A 19,537-nucleotide genomic window follows, 5' to 3' on the forward strand; every position below is an offset into this window, starting at 1 on the left:
GCTGCTAACCAGAAGGCTGGCAGTTCAAACCCACCAGCCACTCCTTGGAAGGAAGACTGGGCAATCTACTTCTGTAGAGATACCATCTCGGAAAACCAAGGAGGGGTGGCTGTTGAGTCAGATCCAACTCGATGGCAGAGAGAAGGTTAGACATGAACTGTGCCTAATTGTTCCTACTTAAGTAGAAATTAGACTCAAAGACATATTTAGGAATAGAACTCATCCATAATCTGAGGACTGCCTGTGAGTCTTTATGGAAGCAGACTGCCACCTCTTTCTCCCACAGAGTGACTGTTGGGTTCAAATTGCCAGCCTTTCCATTAACTGAAGCATTTTAACCACTGCAGCACCAGTGGTTCTTTGGAAATTATATTGAATACTTAATTCTTACTCTGGAAACATTGCTTGAGTCTTCAAGTTTTTCAGTCAACCTCTGATCTGACAAAGACCAGAAGATATTATTTTGCTGCTTATTTCTTTCCTTCTCTTATTTCTTAGAATCAGAATTAAAAATTAGTAGTTATTCCTTCTGTGTTCTGAAATCTCATAAAGGGGGAATCATTTAAATATCCATTTTATATTTTCTGTTTTATATTCATAAGTACTATAATGTTACCACAATATATTATATTCAGAAGTTATATAAACTTGAGTTATTAAGAAAGCAAATTAATTGAATATATTCAATACAAATGTTTGACATTTCATATATTGAGGCTCGTTTTATAATTGAATTCTATGTAGCTTGAGCTTCTGTGAAACAGAAAATGTAGTAAATAGGGTATATATTGACTGATAATTTTCCCCACATCCTTGGCTTAAATTTATCAATTGTTTAAAATATATGCCTTGTGTATATTGGGAGCTCTGGTAGCATAGCACCTAAGGCATTTAACTGATAACCAGAGGCTGACAGTTCAAATACACCAGCCACTCCCTCGAAGGAAGATTGGGCAAGCTACTTTTGTAGATATGTTGTTGTTGCTGTTGTTGTTATGTGCCGTTGAGTCAGCCCCGACTCACAGCGACCCCTCCTTGGGTTTCCGAGGCAGTATCACTACAGAAGTAGGATTGCCCAACCTTCCTTCTGAGGAGTGGCTGGTGGATTTGAACCGCCAGCCTTCTGGTTAGCAGTCAAGTGCCTTAGGCACTATGCTACCAGAGCTTGGAAACCCAAGAAGAGTAGCTATGAGTCTAATTGACTGGACTGCAGTGAGTGAGTGAATGTGAGTTTGTGTATATTAATGCCACTATTTCGACGGCACATAACAAAATTTTCAAAGTTATATGCTAATATATGTCTCAGAAATTCAAAACTATATGAAGTACTATTCACTATAAAATAATTAATAAATTAAAAAATTTGTACATAAAATGTGAAAACTCTAAGGACACAATATTTAGAACTTCAACACCCAGTATTGAAAGAATGACTTAGTAAAGCAACAACATAATTGAATATTGCAGTTATTAAAGTAACCATAGTGAAAACTGTATCAAACTATGTTAATAGGGGTTAGTATATACTGTTAAAAAATAATTAGAACTATTTCAGATGGTGTATATTGTAAACTATGTACAATATGTATATTTGTATTGGAAAGGAATAAGCAAGAATGAAGATGTTTTAGGGTTTAGTTATTGGGCCCTGACATTCCTGTTTAAAAGAAGAACCTTAAACAATTTGGGAATAGATTTTCTTTCTGTTTCACTGATGAAGCAGTAGAGGACTCATACCAATTAGATGATATACCTGTCCAATTAATTAACCACTAGAGAAATGAAAATACAAAAGAACTGCTTGTATTTTACTCAATAATCATTCTAATAGGCTGCTGCCATAATTGGATTTCTTTTAAGTCTTGCAAGGATTATATTGTTGGCCTTGAGTGCAAAATAATTATGAGAAAAAAATAAAACCCTGATAATATTGCTTTAAGACACCAAAGATTACACTGAAAATTAATCATAAAATTGTACAATCGAGTAAGGGCATTTTCAAAAATTATAATACATTGATATGCTTAAATCAACTTCTAATTTGTATAGTTCACTTTAAAGGTACAATTTCCCCATAAAGCACCACTTAATACATTATTGCATTATAATTCAAGAACATTAATGTAGTTTCCAACAGGGATAAATTTATTAATGGAAATTTATTAATAGGGAATATGATTAAATTTAAATAGTGAATTATCTAAGCACTTTTTCTTATTTACCACATTATCCATTTGTGTTTTAGCTCATTGCACAAACTCTTCTACTTCTTAGCAATTTCTATAATTGCCCATCATTTTTAAGACTATGTTTTAGTTCAACGATAATGCTGTCATTTAGCTGGCAGAGTTTTAAATAGTTTTTAAAGTACTTATTTTCTTGGAAACTGAACTTGTTCACACAAATTTAAGAAAGTACATTGTCCTTAAGATAAAAAAGCAACATTTAAAAATAAAATACTAAACTTTTAATACTTGAATCTTTCTTAGTAATTTAAGCTATATTCATCTTAATTACATAGAATCTATTTTTTCAAATATTATTCTCATCTGAGTTTGGTATATTGATACAAAGTAGTAAAAATGAATTAAAAAGACATCATGAATTCATAATAATATTTCTGATTCAAATTTACTACTATAGGATTTTTTACTTAACTTCATTGATCTGTATCTCTTTCTCCCACAAACATATAAAGTTCTTATTCTGAGTAACACCAGCATATTTATTATTCATTTGCTCTATTCTTCAATATACACACCACAGTCTCAGACTTAAATGCCTTAGGCACTACTCCACCAGAGCTCCTACTTACAATCCCAGTACTATCAAAAAAACAAAAAAAAACCAAACTCACTGTCATCAAGTAGGATGCGACTCATAGCAACCCCTTCTTGGATTTCTGAGGTAGTATCACAATGAAAGTAGATTGCCCAATCTTCCTTCAGAGGAGTGGCTGATGGTTTGAACCACCAGCTTTCCGGTTAGCAGTTGAATGCCTTAGGGACTACGCCACCACCATACATGTAATTATTAAGAGCAGTTTAATTTTTTTGCCTTTTTTTAATCCTTAGAATTTATCCCCTTGGTATATATGTTAAAGTTACTGTGTTTTAAAATCACTTTAAATAGTTAGTCTTTGTGGTTATACATCCAACTCAATACACAGGAATTATTTTCCTTGGAAGAGAAAATATTAGAGAGGATTGTAGAGAATTATTCCTGCCAATCAATTCTTAGTTATGTTCTTTCCTTTCAGTGCCTTCTCTCATAGGTATGGTAAGGAAGGACTGTGCACCCCAAAATAACATTGCCCTGTATTTTATTTTTATTACAATATTTTGGAAATGCATTTTACATTTTAGTATTGTTTTCTAATTAGTTAAAATATGTGCAGGGATCTAAAGTAAATTTACAAAGTAAGGGATGTTCAGAGAAGTCTAACTTTAATCCCTGTCTAGCCCATTCTATTACCTCATACCCCTAAGGGTAACCATTGTTGTTATTTTTCATTCTTGGATATATCCTTACATTGTTTTTTATATATATTTTTGACGACATTTTTTTCACTTAAAAACATACCCTGAAATAACCTTATTACAAGATTTATAGCCATAATTCCTTTATATAATGTAATGATTTTCCAGTAGATGTCACATAGTGTTTTCCACAAGTTCCTTATCAATGATATTTTAATTGTTTCCAATCTTTACAAATAAATCTCAGTGAACACTCTCATAAATGTGTCACTTTGCATTTATGCAGTGTATCTACGGGATAGATTCCAAAAAGCCAAAATGTAAATGAATATTTAATTTTGTCTCAAACTGCTCAATTTCCCTTCATAAGAGTTGCACCATTTTGTAGTCCTAACAACAGTGTATTAAACTGTTTTTTCTCTAATGTCCAGACAACAAAGCCTGTTGTCAAACTTCTGAATTTGTTGCCAAGCTGATAGGTGAGACATGGTATCTCAGTGTAGTTTAGTTTGTTTTTCTTTTTATGAGTGAATTTTAGCATCTTAATTTAAACACTACCCTATGCAAAATTATAATATTTAAGAAAATTATTTTGTGGAAATTCAAATAAAATAATCTATGACATATATATTCTAGATAAATATTGTAAGTTTGAGCTGGTTCCTTTAGGTTAAAAATGAATTGTTAAAATAATGTTACATAGGGAAATAAGATAGACCTTACTCTGGAAAAGAAACTTCAGAAGTTAAATGTTTCAATTTTATTCAAAAATCACATAAACCGTGTAAAAGAAATCATGCTCATATCGATCAGCAAACATTTACTTTAGTTAAGAATTTTCTGTAGTAAATTTTCTTATTAAAGAAAAAGAAACCCCATAGATGGTCTTTTAATTGCTGGGATTTATTTATTTTTTCCAAAATAGATTTAAATTTGATAAATCATGCCATAGCTATAAACCAAAACCAGTTTAAAGAAAATATGCTCTTCTCTAATAAGACAAAAATAGCCTTTAATTTTGTAATACCTGGGTTTGAGCTATGTTCCTTAACAGTGTTTCTGAATATATTTTGATACTTTATTTGGATTGAATAAAATAGATCCTGAGGCATCAACAATCAGTGTCCTCTTCAACAAGAATTATTTTCCTTGGAAGAGAAAATATTAAAGAGAGGATTGTAGAGAGTTATTCCTGCCAATTAATTCTTAGTTATGTTCTTTCCTTTCAGCACCTTCTCTGATAGGTATGGTAAGGAAGGACTGGGCATCCCAAAATAGCATTGCCCTATCATGGCAAGCACCTGCTTTTTCCAATGGAGCCATTCTGGACTACGAGATCAAGTACTATGAGAAAGTAGGTCTTATTTGGAGATTCCTGAAATACTACATATGCATATATATTTATATATGTATATACTGAGCATGCTGTTATACTATTTTACTTCAAAATCTTATTCTTTGTCTTAGTCTCATACCTTCTGTCTCTTTGAATCTTTTCTAATTTACTGTTGTGCTTATAATTTCTTAATTAATTTGTCTTGTTTTATGTCAGATTAAAGTTAGAAGTTGCAAGAGGTTCACCTCTTTCATGACCTACCCTAGGGAATTTTAAAATATAATAAGCATTAACTCCTTCGACTTACATTATGACTGCCACAATGTTGTTTCTATAATTCACTTCAGTGGAATTATGAAATGAAATTACTATGACTCAAAGCAAGATTGTGTAGCCTGTATCTTTTTCCAATGAGTTTAGACAGATAGTCATTGTAATTTTGAAAGGATGTTTTCAGGGACAGATGGAATCAACTAATAAATTTTTTAAAATTCTTTAAATTCACATCAGCTATTTTATACAAAGCGAGAGAGATAAATCTGTTTGATAAGTTAACCCAAAATAATTTTGATTAAAGTGTTCTTACTTATGATATTTTTCTGGCTTATATACATTTTTTACTTTTTATATTCACTCTCTTCCTTTATGACATTCTCCTGATCCCTTACCATTATAAGATTCTTGTATAGATAATCACAGCATACCTCATAGTCAATTATTAAAATGTGTCTTATTCTACTAATATTACTTCTGGAATATTGACAAAGGAAACATTAATATTTCTGAAAAAATATAGAGCAGAAAGAGATATACAATCCTGCCTTATTTTATTCTACTGCTTCTGATAAATGGAGAGATAACTAAGAGGGCTATATGCACAGTGGTTAAATACTCGCCTGCTAACCAAAAGGCATCAGTTCCAACACACCAGCCACTCTGTGGGAGGTAGTCTACTTCTGTAAAGATTGGTAGCCTTGGAAAATCTATGAGAATAGTTCTACTCTCATCTATAGAGTTCTATGAGTCAGAATGGGAATAGGAACTGAGTGGCACGGTTGTATCCATTTTTTGTACTCTAATAATTGCAAAATTACATCAGGAAAACTTTTCATTGTCATTAACTGACAGAAATAAATCTATAGTCTAAAAAAGGAGTGAAGGGGAAGGGAAGAGGATATTGTACAGATAACCCGCATGTTTAATCCATCTTCCAACTAAGACTCTGAGTAACTAGTTAAAGCAGATACAAATAATGATACTGGAGTTATGAGTAAATAAGGAGAAGATAAAGTATTAGATTTGGTGAAGGCAAAGAAAGAGAATAGATTAAACAACTGGGAAAAATAAATAAGCCAACACAGCCAGTGGAGATGGAGATTGAAAGGAACCATTAGAAAAACAAAAGAGGTTGAGGAGGAGGGGAAAAATATATATATCATGGAACCCACAGGCATTGGGGACTCAAAATAGCTACATGAGGAGTTTTTCAAGGTGACCTTGGGCTCTGAGTGAGTATGATAATATTACTGGGAAATAGATCAAGACCAACCTTGGCTTGGACTTCCACAGAGTCCAGAAAGGAGTTGGGGAAAGGAAGAAATTCCCTCTGAGTAGGAGGGGCCCCAGAGCAGGTATTCAGCAGTGGACTCAGGTGTAACTCTTAATTGCCTCATTTTGGCACAGAATGGACCTGCGTATTGGGATTTTGCAGATTCTCAATCCAAGCAGAAAGTGGTGGCCCTCTATCCATTAGGATGTTTGTCAGTTTTGAACCATGGATCTTTGATTGACCAGAGTGTTATCATCAGTAGGCACCTCAGAAGGACCCAGGCTGCCATACCCATGCCTGAATCTCTGACTGAATTATCTCACCCCAAACGTGGAAAACTTCTTCTGTCTTTCTATTCTGGGGTTTGCTTCTGGCATTGTTTTGTTTTGTTTTCTTTCTTCCTTTTTCTTTCTTCCTTTTCTTCACTGCCTCATCCAATAGAAGGAACATATTAATCCTTCTCCAGGCAACAGGAGCTATTACACTGAACACCTCACCCAATAAATAGGTAACACCAATAGCTCTTGTGCCACAGGATAAACGATAGACAGTGGACAACACTTGCTCATCCCAACTCCAAATCCTCTTCACGACAAACAGATACCTGCACCCACATCCCCACCAGTGATTCCACCAACACAGAGACAGCTGGAGAGTGACCCAGTACAACAGAGTTAATAACCAAAGAAGTACACCTGCTCCACACTTTCAGATAGAGTAAAACATAAAATTCAGGTGAAACAAATCAATGCATGACTAACAATTAAAGACAACAACTTCAAAATGTCTAGGAAACAAATCAAACAACAACAAGCAAATAAAACAGAACAAGATAATAGAAATAAAAGCCCAAGCTAAAGAATTATCTATCAAAGAAGAAGACCAAGCAATGCAATTATTTGAGAAGGAATTCAGAAGGTAAATATATAGGACTCTCTAAGAGCTCAAGGAAACCATAAGCAGAAACAACAAGACAGACCCTACCCTGAAAGAATTCAGGAAAATCATTCAACAACAAAATAAAAAGATAAATACACAATTAGAACTCATACAAAAACAGCAATTAGAAATCCAGAGATCAACACTAAAATTAAAGAGATAGACAACACAGTGGAAGGACAAAAGAGGAGACTGGAACTGGGTGAAGAATATATTTCACAACTAGAAGACAAATCTCTTGATGCCAGCCCACATGATAAAAATCAGAACAAAGATTTAAAAGAAATGAAGAGAACCTAAGAGTTTTGTGGGATGACATAAACATAAGCAACATATGCCTGATTGGAATACCAGAACAAGAGGAGGCAAAAAAAAGAAAAAAAAAAAAATTTTCAAAGACTTCCTAACAGGAAGTTTCCCCCATATCATGAAGGAAGAAAATAATATCTGTCCAAGAAGCTCAATGAACCCCATACAGGATAGCTCCCAAAAGAAAGTCACCAAGATATATCATAATAAAACTCTCCAAAACCAAAGACAAAGAAAGAATCTTGGGAGCAGCTCAGGAAAAAAATGAAATGTCACCTACAATGGGCAACCAAAAAAACTAAGTCTTGATTTCTCATCAGAAACCATGCAGGCAAGAAGGCAATGGGGCGGAATATATAAAACATAGAAGGAAAAGAACTTCCAACCAAGAATTATATATCCAGCCAAATTGTCCCTCAGATATGAGAGTGAAATCAGACATTCGCAAACAGAAATTAAGAGAATTTGTGAAAAACAGACCAACCCAACAAGAAATGCTAATGGGAGTCCTTCCAATAGAGAGCCCACAACAGAGAACAACAAATTAAAATCAAAACACTGACATCACCACTTAGAAACCAAACCAGAAGCTCAAAATAAACTCATAAAATAATGTACATATTGAAAAAAAGGAGTCAATCTGCTGGGAGACACCAGCAACAAAGCAAATAGAGGGAATAAAAGTTTTAATTACAAAACTTCCAAATGGAAAGGAAGACAGGAAAATATCTTTATAGAACAGTCTGTTCCAAACTAAGAGAGATAAGAATTTACTTCAGGGTAAACACAAAGAAAATTAACAATCCTCCTAAGCAAACTCAGAAAGAAGAAAAACACATGCCCTTAGTAAGCACAAAACTAACAATAATGAAATAAAAAAGAAGAAACACTTCATAACAAAATAAGCTCTGCATAGAAAAATATTTGGAACAAGGAAATCACCAACAATACAATAAAAAACACAATAGAATGACAGCAATAAATTCATACCTATCACTAAATACACTCAATGTAAATGGACTACATGCACAAGTCAAGAGAAAAGGAGTGACAGATTGGATGAGGAAAGGAGATCCATCGATATGCTGCCTACAAGAGACCCACCTTAGACACAAAGACAAAAACAAATTAAAAATCAAGGGGTGAAAAAAATATATATGGCAAGCATAGTGCCTAAGGCATTTGACTGCTAACCAGAAAGCTGGAAGTTTACCAGCTATCATTTACCAGCCACTCCTCAGAAGGAGGGTTGGGCAATCTACTTTTATAGTGATACCTCCTCGGAAATCCAAGAAGGGGTCGCTATGAGTCAGGTCCGACTTGACAGCACATAATAACAACACAACAATGGCAAACAAAAAAGAGCAGGAATGGCAATATCAGTTTCTGATAAAATAGACTTCAAGGTAAAAACATCATCAGAGACAAAGAAGTATATTATATGATGATAAAAGGATCAATTGACCAAGAAGACATTATTACCATAATAAATATATATGCACCCAATGAAAGTGCTCCAAAATATATAAAACAAATATTAACTGAATTGAAAGGAAAACATAGACAACTCTACAATAGTAGTAGGAGACTTTAACACATCACTTTCAAGGAGGGACAGATCAACTAGAAAAAAACTCAGCAAACATACAGAAGAACTCAACAACACAATCAACCAGCTGGACATCATTGACACATATAGAGCACTTCACCCAACAAAAGCACAATACTCATTCTTCTTCAGTGCATATGGATCATTCTCCAGAATAGACCATATGTTAGGGCACAAAATAAACCTCAATAAATTCAAAAACTATTGGGTAAAGAAGAAACAAAGTTTGAAACAAAAAAAAAAATCCCTAGAAACAAATGAGAATGAAGATACAATTTACTAAAACCTTTGGGACACAGTGAAAGCAAGACTCACAAGTCCATTTATAGCAATAAATGCACACATCAAAAAAGAGGAATGAATCAAAACACTTTAACTCAACAACTCCAACAATCAGAAAAAGAGCAACAAAAGAAACTTAAAGTATCGAGAAGTAAGGAAATAATAAAGATCAGAGCAGAAATGAACAAAGCAGAAAACAACAGCAACAACAAAATAAAAAAAGAGAAAATCAACAAAACAAGAAGCTGGTTCTTTGAAAAGATTAACAAAATTGACAAATCACTGGCATATTTAACAAAGGAAAAGAAAGAGAAGATGTAAATAGTATGAATAAAAAAATGAAAAGGGCGACATCGTAACAGAACCAACTGAAATAAAAAAAAGATAATAACAGAACATTATGAAGACTGTGGCATAGTGCCTAAGGCATTTGACTGCTAACTGGAAGACCGGAGATTCAAACCCACCCAACAATCCTCAGAAGGAAGACTTCCATAGAGATCCCACCTCAGAAACCCAGGGAGGGGTCACTATGACTTGGAATTGACTTGAAGGCAGTGAGTTTGATTTGGTTTTGAATCCAATAGATTCAAAAACCTAGAAGAGATGGACAAGTTTCTAGAAACACAAGACCTACCTAAACTATCTCAGTTGGAGACAGACTACTTGAACAGACCCATAACAAAAGAAGGAATTGAGCAGGTCTTAAAAAAACTCCCCACAAAAAAAGCCCTGGGCCAGACAGCTTCACTGGAGAATTTTACCAAATGTTCAGGGAAGAGCTGACACCATACTCAAACTATTCCAGAACATAGAAAAAATGGAATACCAACAAATTCTTTCTATGAAGCAAGCATAACACCGATACCAAAACCAGGGAAAGACACCACCAAAAAGGAAAACTACAGACCACTATACCTCATGAATATAGAAGCAAAAATCTTCAACAAAATTCTAGCCAACAGAATCCAAGAACATATCAGAAAAATAATACATGATGACCAAGTGGGATTCATAGCAGATGTGCAAGGATGGTTCAACATCAGGAAAACAATCACTGTAATACACTACAAACAAAATAAACATATGAGCATTTCAATTGATGCAGAAAGGTCATTCGATAAAATCCAACACCCATTCCTATTCAAAACTATCAGCAAAATAGGGATGAAGGGAAAATTCTCAGCATAATAAAAGGCATATACACAAAGCCAACAGCCAACATTATTGTTAACAGAGAAAGACTCAAAGCACGCCACTTGCTAACAGGAACCAGATAAAGATGCCCTCTATCACTACTTCTATTTAATATATTATTAGAAGTCCTAGCCAGGGCAATAAAGCAAGAAAGAGAAATAAAAGGCATCCAAGTTGGCAAAGAGAAAGTAAAGTTATCTCTATTTGCAGATGACATGATCCTATATAAAAATCCAAGAGACTCAGCAAAAAAAAAAAAAAAAGACTGGAACTAACAGAAAGGTTCAGCAAAGTGGCAGGATACAAGGTCAACATAGAACTATCAGTTGGATTCCTCTACATCAACAAAGAGAATTCTGAAAAGGAAATAAGGAAAAAATATCATTTACAATAGCTATCAAAAAGATAAAATATTTAGGAATAAATCTTACCAGGGACACAAAAGTCCTATACAAAGAAAACTATAAAACACTACTATAAGAAACTATAAGGAATTTATATAAATGGAAGAATGTGCCCTATTCATGGACAGGAAGACTGAATATTGTGAAAATATCAATACTATCCAAAACAATCTACTCATTCAATGCAATCCCAATCCAGATTCCATCAACATTTTATAAGGACATGGAAAAACCAATCACTAATCTGGTAGCATAGTGCCTAAGGCACTTGACTGCTAACCAGAAGGCTGGCAGTTCAAACCCACCAGCCACTCCTCAGCAGGAGGGTTGGACAATCTACGTAGAAACCCAAGGTCACTATGAGTCGGGGCCAACTTGATGTCATATAACAACAACAACAATAATTTCAAATGGAAAGGAAAGCGGCCTCAGATAAGCAAAGGACTGCTGAAGAAGAAAAACAAACTAAGACATCTCACACTCCCAGATCTCAAAATCTAATAAATATACTGCCACAGTAGTTAAAACAGAATGGTATTGGTACAATGATAGACAAATAGACCAACGGAACAGAATCAAAAGTCCAGAAATAAACCCATTCATCTATGGACAGAGAGCTCTGATGGCATAGTGCCTAAGGCATTTGATTGCTAACCAGGAGGCTGGCAGTTCAAACCCACCAGCCACTCATCAGAAGGAAGTTTGGGCAATCTACTTCTGCAGTGATAGCACCTCAGAAACCCAAGAAGGCTTACTGTGAGTCAAAATTGACTCAACGGCAATGAGTTTGGTTTTATTTATTTATTTATACTTATTTGTATTTATTTATTTATTTTCATTTATTTATATCTATGAACAACTGATCTTTGATGAAGGACCAAAGCCCATTAAATGAGGTAGAGATAGCCTCTTTAACAAATGGTACAAAATTGGATATCCACTTGCAGAAAAATGAAACAAGACCCACACTTCAGCCCATATACAAAAACAAACTCAAATTGTATCAAAGACTTTAATGTAAAACCCAAAACAATACAGCTCATCAAAGATAAAATGGGGACAAATCTAGGGGCCCTAATAAATAGTCTAATAAATAGACTATCAAGCATAACCCAAAATGCACTAGCAGTAGAAGAGAATCTGGATGACTGGGACCTTTTAAAATTTAAATTCTTATGCACATCAAAAGACTTCTCCAAAAGGGTAAAAAGAGAATCTACAGATTGGGGGGATAAAATGACTATGACATATCTGACAAGGGACTTATCACCAAAGACACAAACAACCCAATTAAAACATGGGCAAGGAACATGAACAGACACTTCACTGGTGGCAAAGAAACACATGAGGAAATGCTCATGATCGTTAGCCATTAGAGAAATATATCACAACAATGAGATATCATCTTACCCCAGCAAGAATAGCAAAGTTTAACAAGACAGAAAATAACTAATGCTGGCAAGGCTGTGGAAAGAAAGATTGGAACTCTCATACACTGCTGGTGGGACTTCAAAATAGTATACTCATTATGGAAAATGGTATGAAGTTTCCTTAAAAAGCTGAAAATAGAAATACCATTTGATCCCACAATTCCATCACTAGGAATATATCCTAAAGAGGTGAGAGACAGGACACAAACAGACATATGCACAGCCATATTCATCACAGCACAATTCACTATAGCAAAGAGATGGAAACAACCTAAATGCCCACCAACAGATGAATGGATAATCAAACTATGGCACATTCACACAATGGAATACTATGCAGCATTAAATAATAATGAAGAATGTACAAATCATCTCACAACAAGGATGAATTAAAAGTCCATTAAGTACTGTGTGAAATAAGTCAATCGCAAAAGGACAAATATTGTATGAGCCCATTATTGTAAAAAGTCAAGAAAAGGTTTACTCAGGGGAGGAAATTCACTTTGTGGGTTACCGGGGATGGGAAGGAAGAGGGAAAATTTTGGGCTAATTGGGGGTCACATGTTGATTTCGGTGAGGGGAAGGATGCTATGGAAAGAGTCTGACTAACATTATAATGGTGGAGAAAGGAAGGACACCGAAACATGCACATAAGATATAGACAACAGAGACAAATACTAGCATATGCACAATACTACATTACCAGTGGCACCAAACACCAGGCTACGGGTAAATGCATAGACAGGTGAGAAGATTAGGTGGGGGCAGATGAACAGGAATACACCCAAGACCAAGGATAGATTTGGCTAAAGATAATCATACATATGCACTTGTGTACAAAATTATCCACATATATTACAAAAGCAACAGAAGACAATCAAGCACCTTGAGAGAGAGAATCACTGGGTCTACCAACTCAGGACCATAGTCTGGGGGCACATCATGCTCAACTGGCACAATATAGTACATAAAAATCTTGTTCTACAACCTACTTTGGCGAGTAGCAACTGGGGTCTTAAAGGCTTTAGAATGGCTATCTAAGATGCAACTATTGGTCTCCTATTATCTGAAGCAAAGAAAAGTGAAGAAAATCAAAGGTATCTGGAAACATTTAGTCCAAGGACAAGATGGACCATGAGGACCTCAGCCTTGGTGACTCCAAAACCACAAGAACAAGATGGTGCCTGGCTACCAATGCCAACCACTCAGAAAGAAATCAAAACTGGAGATCCTGGATAGCCTGAGAGGAAAAATGTGGAACAAAATTCAAAACCACAAAAATGACCAGAATTACTCATCACATAGAGACTGATGGAACCCCTGAGGGTATGGCTTTGGGTTACCCTTTGGGCCTAGAAATGGACTCACTTCTGTGGATTGTCTCCCAGCCTGATAGTAGAAAGACCTACATGCAGAACACCTAGCCCAGGTTGATGAACCCACCTACTCTAGTGAGATGCACCCCTTAGATCAATCAGCCATGAGACACCATAGGGGCAGCACTCACTTAGAGGGAAAGCTGGACAGATAAGAATGCATAGCTGAGAATGGCACAGGGAGGGAGTAGTCACATGGAGAGCAGGGGAGCAGAGGTTTTTATGGTTGGGGATGGTAATCAGGGCATGAAATCAAATGTGCATAACTGTTGAATGTAAAACAAATTTGCTTTGTAAATTTGCATGCAAAGCACAATAAAAATTAATAAATAAATAAAAATAAAAAAGGATTGTTAATTGGATTATAGATTCTGCCCATTGGCATGCCAGCGTGTTCTCAGATATCCTGTTTTGGCTATCCTTTCAAATGTTACAACCTATAGCATGCTTTCACAAGAAATTACACCTTTTTTTCTTACCAGTTTAGAAAGATTTTGTGGACTCAAAAATCCTGATTATTTTCAAAGCAATGCACTTATATATACAAATATCCTTGGAAAGTACTCCATGTGGCTTATTCAAAATCAAAATATCTCTCTTTGTTTTATAAAGGTTATATTTTATACACAGGAGATCACCATTCCATTTCCTATGCATTTTGACTGCATGTGTTTGAGATTGGATATAACTTGCAATATTTTCAGTTCACTAAAAATCATACAGATTCAATAAAAAAGGAATCATATTCATCAAAGTCCAAACTTTAGAAATAAATAATATTCTAAAGATAGTAATTAAATATCTATGTTAAGTTTTAGATTTGAGATGTTTCACTTTATTATATTAAGTTTTGTTTTAATGATGGAATAGCTAATGTCATAAAAGGGCTTATTTTTTAGGAAAACGGCAATGATCCAATGCTAATGGATTAAACATGGAGCTGGAAGCCAAGGATTCCTAATTCATGTTTTGACTCTGATTGTCATTATGCTCATAGCCAGAAAAAAAGTCAATTAATCTCTCTATGTCTCAGACTTCACATTAATTAAGTAGTTATAGAGATATCTATATTTCTGGTGGCTTTTGAAGATTAATTACAAACAGACCTAAACATGAAAAGCACTAAACACATTTAAGCAAACTATAGGGAAATATCTAGCATATATTAGAGTAAAATATAAAAAACAATAAAATAGAATAGTAATTGTGTACACACTAAAAAAATATATCTTTTTATATATAAAAATGCAGTATACAGGCAACTGATAATAGCTACTAGAACATAAAAACCTTTACAGAGAGCACAAAATGACTGATAGCACTTCCCAACTATGACTTCAAAATCTATCTGTACATTTTACATACCTTCATATATAACATGGTTTCTCCTGCTAAGCAAATTGTTTTAACAGCAGTTTATAACCAGGGCAACTTAAAATAAGACTCAGTTAAAAGTGTTAATTTCCTTCTTTATTGAGAACCTAAATGTTGAGTAAGAAAAAAAAAAAATGTATATACCTATGATCACATTTGGGAGCACAGATATTCCCTCATATGTATATAGGATTTACAGTAAGCTTTATGAAGTATTGCCTATTGGTGGTGAGATGAATATAGACATGGAAGAGAAAGAGGTAGCAAATATAAATAAATATGGATGAGTGATCAATGAATGGATCCTAAACAGCTTTGGTAGTAGCCTTTGGGCAAGTTGTCCAAAAACAGACCCTGAGACAGATTTCTGTTCAAATGATTAATTAAGAAAGACCCTACAAAAACTGGAAAAGGAGTGGGAGAAACAGTACTCTGGGGGAAGATGCCAGCTGAACTCAGTGTCACCCAGGCAGCTCTGAACACTAAATCAGTTACATCTTAGAGTTCATCCTCAAGGAGAGAAAGAGACTGGGCTTCCATACCCAGGCTCCAATCACTCTTTGACTATAGGCTTTAGTGGAAGCATGAAAATGGTATGCAGAAAACATCATAGACATTTCAGGTCTTCAAGTAGTCTGAGGTGAGGACTCTGAGGAAGATGCAGGTACAAGTATTTAAAATTAAAACACAGAAGCTTGGGGATTAGAACAATAACAAATAAAGGGATCTAAGGGGATCTAATAGAACACTAACTGTAAACTAACATAACTAAATGCTCAAAGAAATTCGAATCCCTTGTTCATTGTAATATCCATGTTGTCTGTGACTGCAGTGCAGACTTTTAATATTAGTGCCATGGCTTTTAATTTTTTTTTTTTCTTTTAATCAAAGTTATCTTATATCACTATACCTGTATTTAGTCTCTAATGATCAATATTTATACCATTCTCTAAGAAATTTATGATGTTTTATTTAGTTCCCATTGTTTTAAGTACTTTTATGGTAAGGTAGGAAAGGAATGAAGCAGTTTGGAATGTGAGATATAAACAGATATCTTAGATTGAACAACATTCTCTTGTTTATAAGTATTTTCTCAGAGAATGTTCTTTATTGGAAAAAAGCATTAGCCTGGGTGTTCAGAGATCTTGGTTTGGCTCAGTCTTTCACTTTCTTAACCCTCTATTTTCACTCATCTCTGAAATAAGGGAGCTCTGGTAGCATAGTGCCTAAGGTACTTGACTGCTAACCAGAAGGCTGGCAGTTCAAACCCACCAGCCACTCCTTGGAAGGAAGATGGGGCAATCTACTTCCGTAGTGAGACTGCCTCAGAAACCCAAGGAGGGGTCGCTATGAGTCATCAGTTCAGACTCAACAGCACATAACAACAACAACAACATGAAATAACTATGTAGAAAGGTAATCTCTTCCAAATCCACTCTTTCCAAATGCTAATATAGGTGTCTATACAGTCAAACAAAGAGATCTGGCAGCATTGTAGGTAACATATTTGGCCGTTAACAAGAAGATTGGTAGTCAAACCCACCAGCTGCTCCATAGGAGGAAGATTAGGCAATCTACTTCTGTAAAAAGATTTATAGCTTTGGAAACCCAATGTGGGTCGCTATGAGCTGGAATGGACTAAATGGTAGTGGTTTTCTAATAGAAATGTAGCTATGTTACTCCATACCAAAAATAACTGTAGTTTTTTATTGGTCCATTGAAATACACACATATGCACACACACATATTTAATATTTCATCACAGGGATAAGTAGTCTTCATATCATAATTATAATAGTTTAATAATTATAAATAAGAATTAAGACCCTTCTAATATCCTTGTCTTCTACGGGTGCATGTGTGTGTGCATGTGTGTGTGTGTCTTACGGAAGGTACAGAGAAGAAAATATATTGGTTTGTTGGTTATAGCTATCTAGGTATTTTCTATACAGTTAATAATACTATTCCTTACTTACTGCAAAAAGGGCAGGGTGGCCACATTTCCTGACTTCCTCTAACCCCACAGGAAGAAGACAGAATCATCATCAATAGCCCAAGGCCTATTACTGCAAGGCCAGACATGCTGCCTCCTTCCAGTCCTTTCACCAACCATTCCTCCCAAAGCACCCACTACCTCTCTCCTGGGTTTGATAATTCACTGCAGTGGCCACACAGAACTCACAGATTATGGGGCTTATTAAGGAAGCACCAGCCTACAATTCGAGTTCAGGAAAAAAAATGCTCAGTATCTTTCCTAGCCCGCCATCTCTCTACAGTCTCTCCCAGTCTTTTTCCCAGCAGTGCATGTTCCTCAGTGTCTCTCTCAGCAATGCATCTCTTGCATCTCTTTCCCAGCAGCACGTGTCTCACAGGAGTGTGTCCTTCTTCAGCCAGAAGTCAGAGAGAGTTCTGCCTCTAGGAGGCCTCCTTTTGAGCTTGACAGAGTGGCCAAACCAACCAATCATAACAATAGAATTCTAAGCTCCTGAGAGTGAACCTCCCAGAACATTGTGTTGTGCTATGCCCAACAGAAATAACCCAGGTGGATAACATTTACAATCAGGAGCTCCTCAGTTGCTCATTCCACCACTGAGTTTACAATGACTTATGGGGAGAAAAGCCATACTAAGTAATTTACTACACCACAGTTACATTTCACATATACTAGAAGGCTTTCATTTGTATTTAACCAAATGAATACATATTCACATGAAGAATGAAAAGTCACTTAAAAGTGAGGAAAGTCAAATCTGTTACAAATTCTGTTTTTCATATTTTCTATTTATTTACTAGTGTGAGAAAAAGAGCTCAATTTGGCTTTTGTCTTGAAAAGAAAATCCTTGGAGTTTCCCAAGTAATCAAGATGTCATTATTATCTAAAACAGCCAGGCAACCCTTGAAAATCAATGCAAGTCAGTAGTGGCTGGTCAAGCCACAAAAATCTTCTGGTCAGCTAATCTCAGGTAGTGTAAAAACCAAAAAAAGCAAACTCACTGCCATCGAGTCTGATCCGACTCATAGAGACCTCTCTTTGGGTTTCACTACGGAAGTTGATTGCCCAACCTTCCTTCCAAGGAGTGGCTGGTGGGTTTGACTGCCAGCCTTCTCATTAGCAGTCAAATGCCCTAGGCACTAGTCCACCTCAGTAATTTAATGCCATGCATCTTCAATTATTAATCAATCATGACTATACAATGAGGCCTCAATTATAACTGTACAATGAAGCCAATAAAAGGCTTTGAAAATGGTCATTCCCTTGGACTTCCTGGTTGATGGAAACATCTGCAGTCAGGAAGGTCGCATATCCCAAGGAACACGGAAAATTCCTTCTGGGATCCCTCTCAGACTTTGCCATATGTGTCTGTTTGTATGTTTTTTATAATAAATCAGTTACTGTAAGTACACATACTCTCCATGAATTCCATGTGTCATTCCAGATAATTATTGATCCCACAGGGCAGTGAGAGACAACAGGGGCTGGCATCTGCCTATTTGGCAGTCTGAAGAATTGTCTCCTTTTAACTTGTTTGCTCTGATCTAGCTCTGGGTGGCTAGGTATGAAATATGGGAAGGGACTATCTGGTCTGAAGTCAAGGAAGTCATCTGGACTCCCTATCCTGTGGCTAGTACTGGCTGACCTAATTCTAGGTGACTAAGGATGAAAGAGAGAGAAGGGCAAGTTGGTCTGAAGTGGAGAGAGAGAGTTATGTGTTCCCTTGAACTTGTCATTGTTATCTATTGACTTACCCCTGGATATTGGAGACAAGAATGTAGAACTGGGAAGGTGTGGACTGGATCCATTTCCTGTTTGACAATGAGAGTGGGATTTCCCCACTGTGCTGCTTGCTTAGTGCAACTATCAAAGCTTGTCTCCAAAACTGAGCCTACTCTTAGAATCAGGGAACTAAGATAATAACTGCACTGCTCTCAACCCCTCAGTCTCCACCTTCAAAATGTGGTGAACTCTCTTGTAGTCACAAAATATGACTTTCCCTTGAATACCCCCTTGTGATAACATATCTTTCCCTTCTTTCATTACCTTTTGCTTCACCTTCATAGATTTTCCTTTCTTCCCCTTCCCTCCCTCTTTAATCCTTTCCTGTTTTTTCCCTCTTTTCCTTGCCCAAAGCACTTTTCCTGTTGCTTCTCTGGACTTCTGTTATACTTATCACAATTGTTGTTGTTGTTGTTATGTGCCATCGAGTCGACCCCACTCATAGCGACGCCTCCTTGGGTTTCCAAGGCAGTATCAG

General features: G+C 35.7%; 1 protein-coding gene across 1 annotated transcript in view; it reads left to right on the top strand.

Moving 5' to 3' along the window:
• Positions 1–19,537, top strand: part of LOC103208103 (ephrin type-A receptor 6) — a 1,324,606-nt gene that overhangs the window by 762,939 nt on the left and 542,130 nt on the right. Inside the window, exon 4 of the mRNA XM_007953778.1 lies at positions 4,709–4,833. Coding sequence (XP_007951969.2) covers positions 4,709–4,833 — 125 coding nt within the window. The remainder of the gene's footprint in view (positions 1–4,708; positions 4,834–19,537) is intronic.

This window comes from Orycteropus afer, unplaced genomic scaffold, assembly GCF_000298275.1.
Source record: "Orycteropus afer afer isolate SDZICR_OR568_19922 unplaced genomic scaffold, OryAfe1.0 scaffold00412, whole genome shotgun sequence".
Taxonomy (NCBI): Eukaryota; Metazoa; Chordata; class Mammalia; order Tubulidentata; family Orycteropodidae; genus Orycteropus; species Orycteropus afer.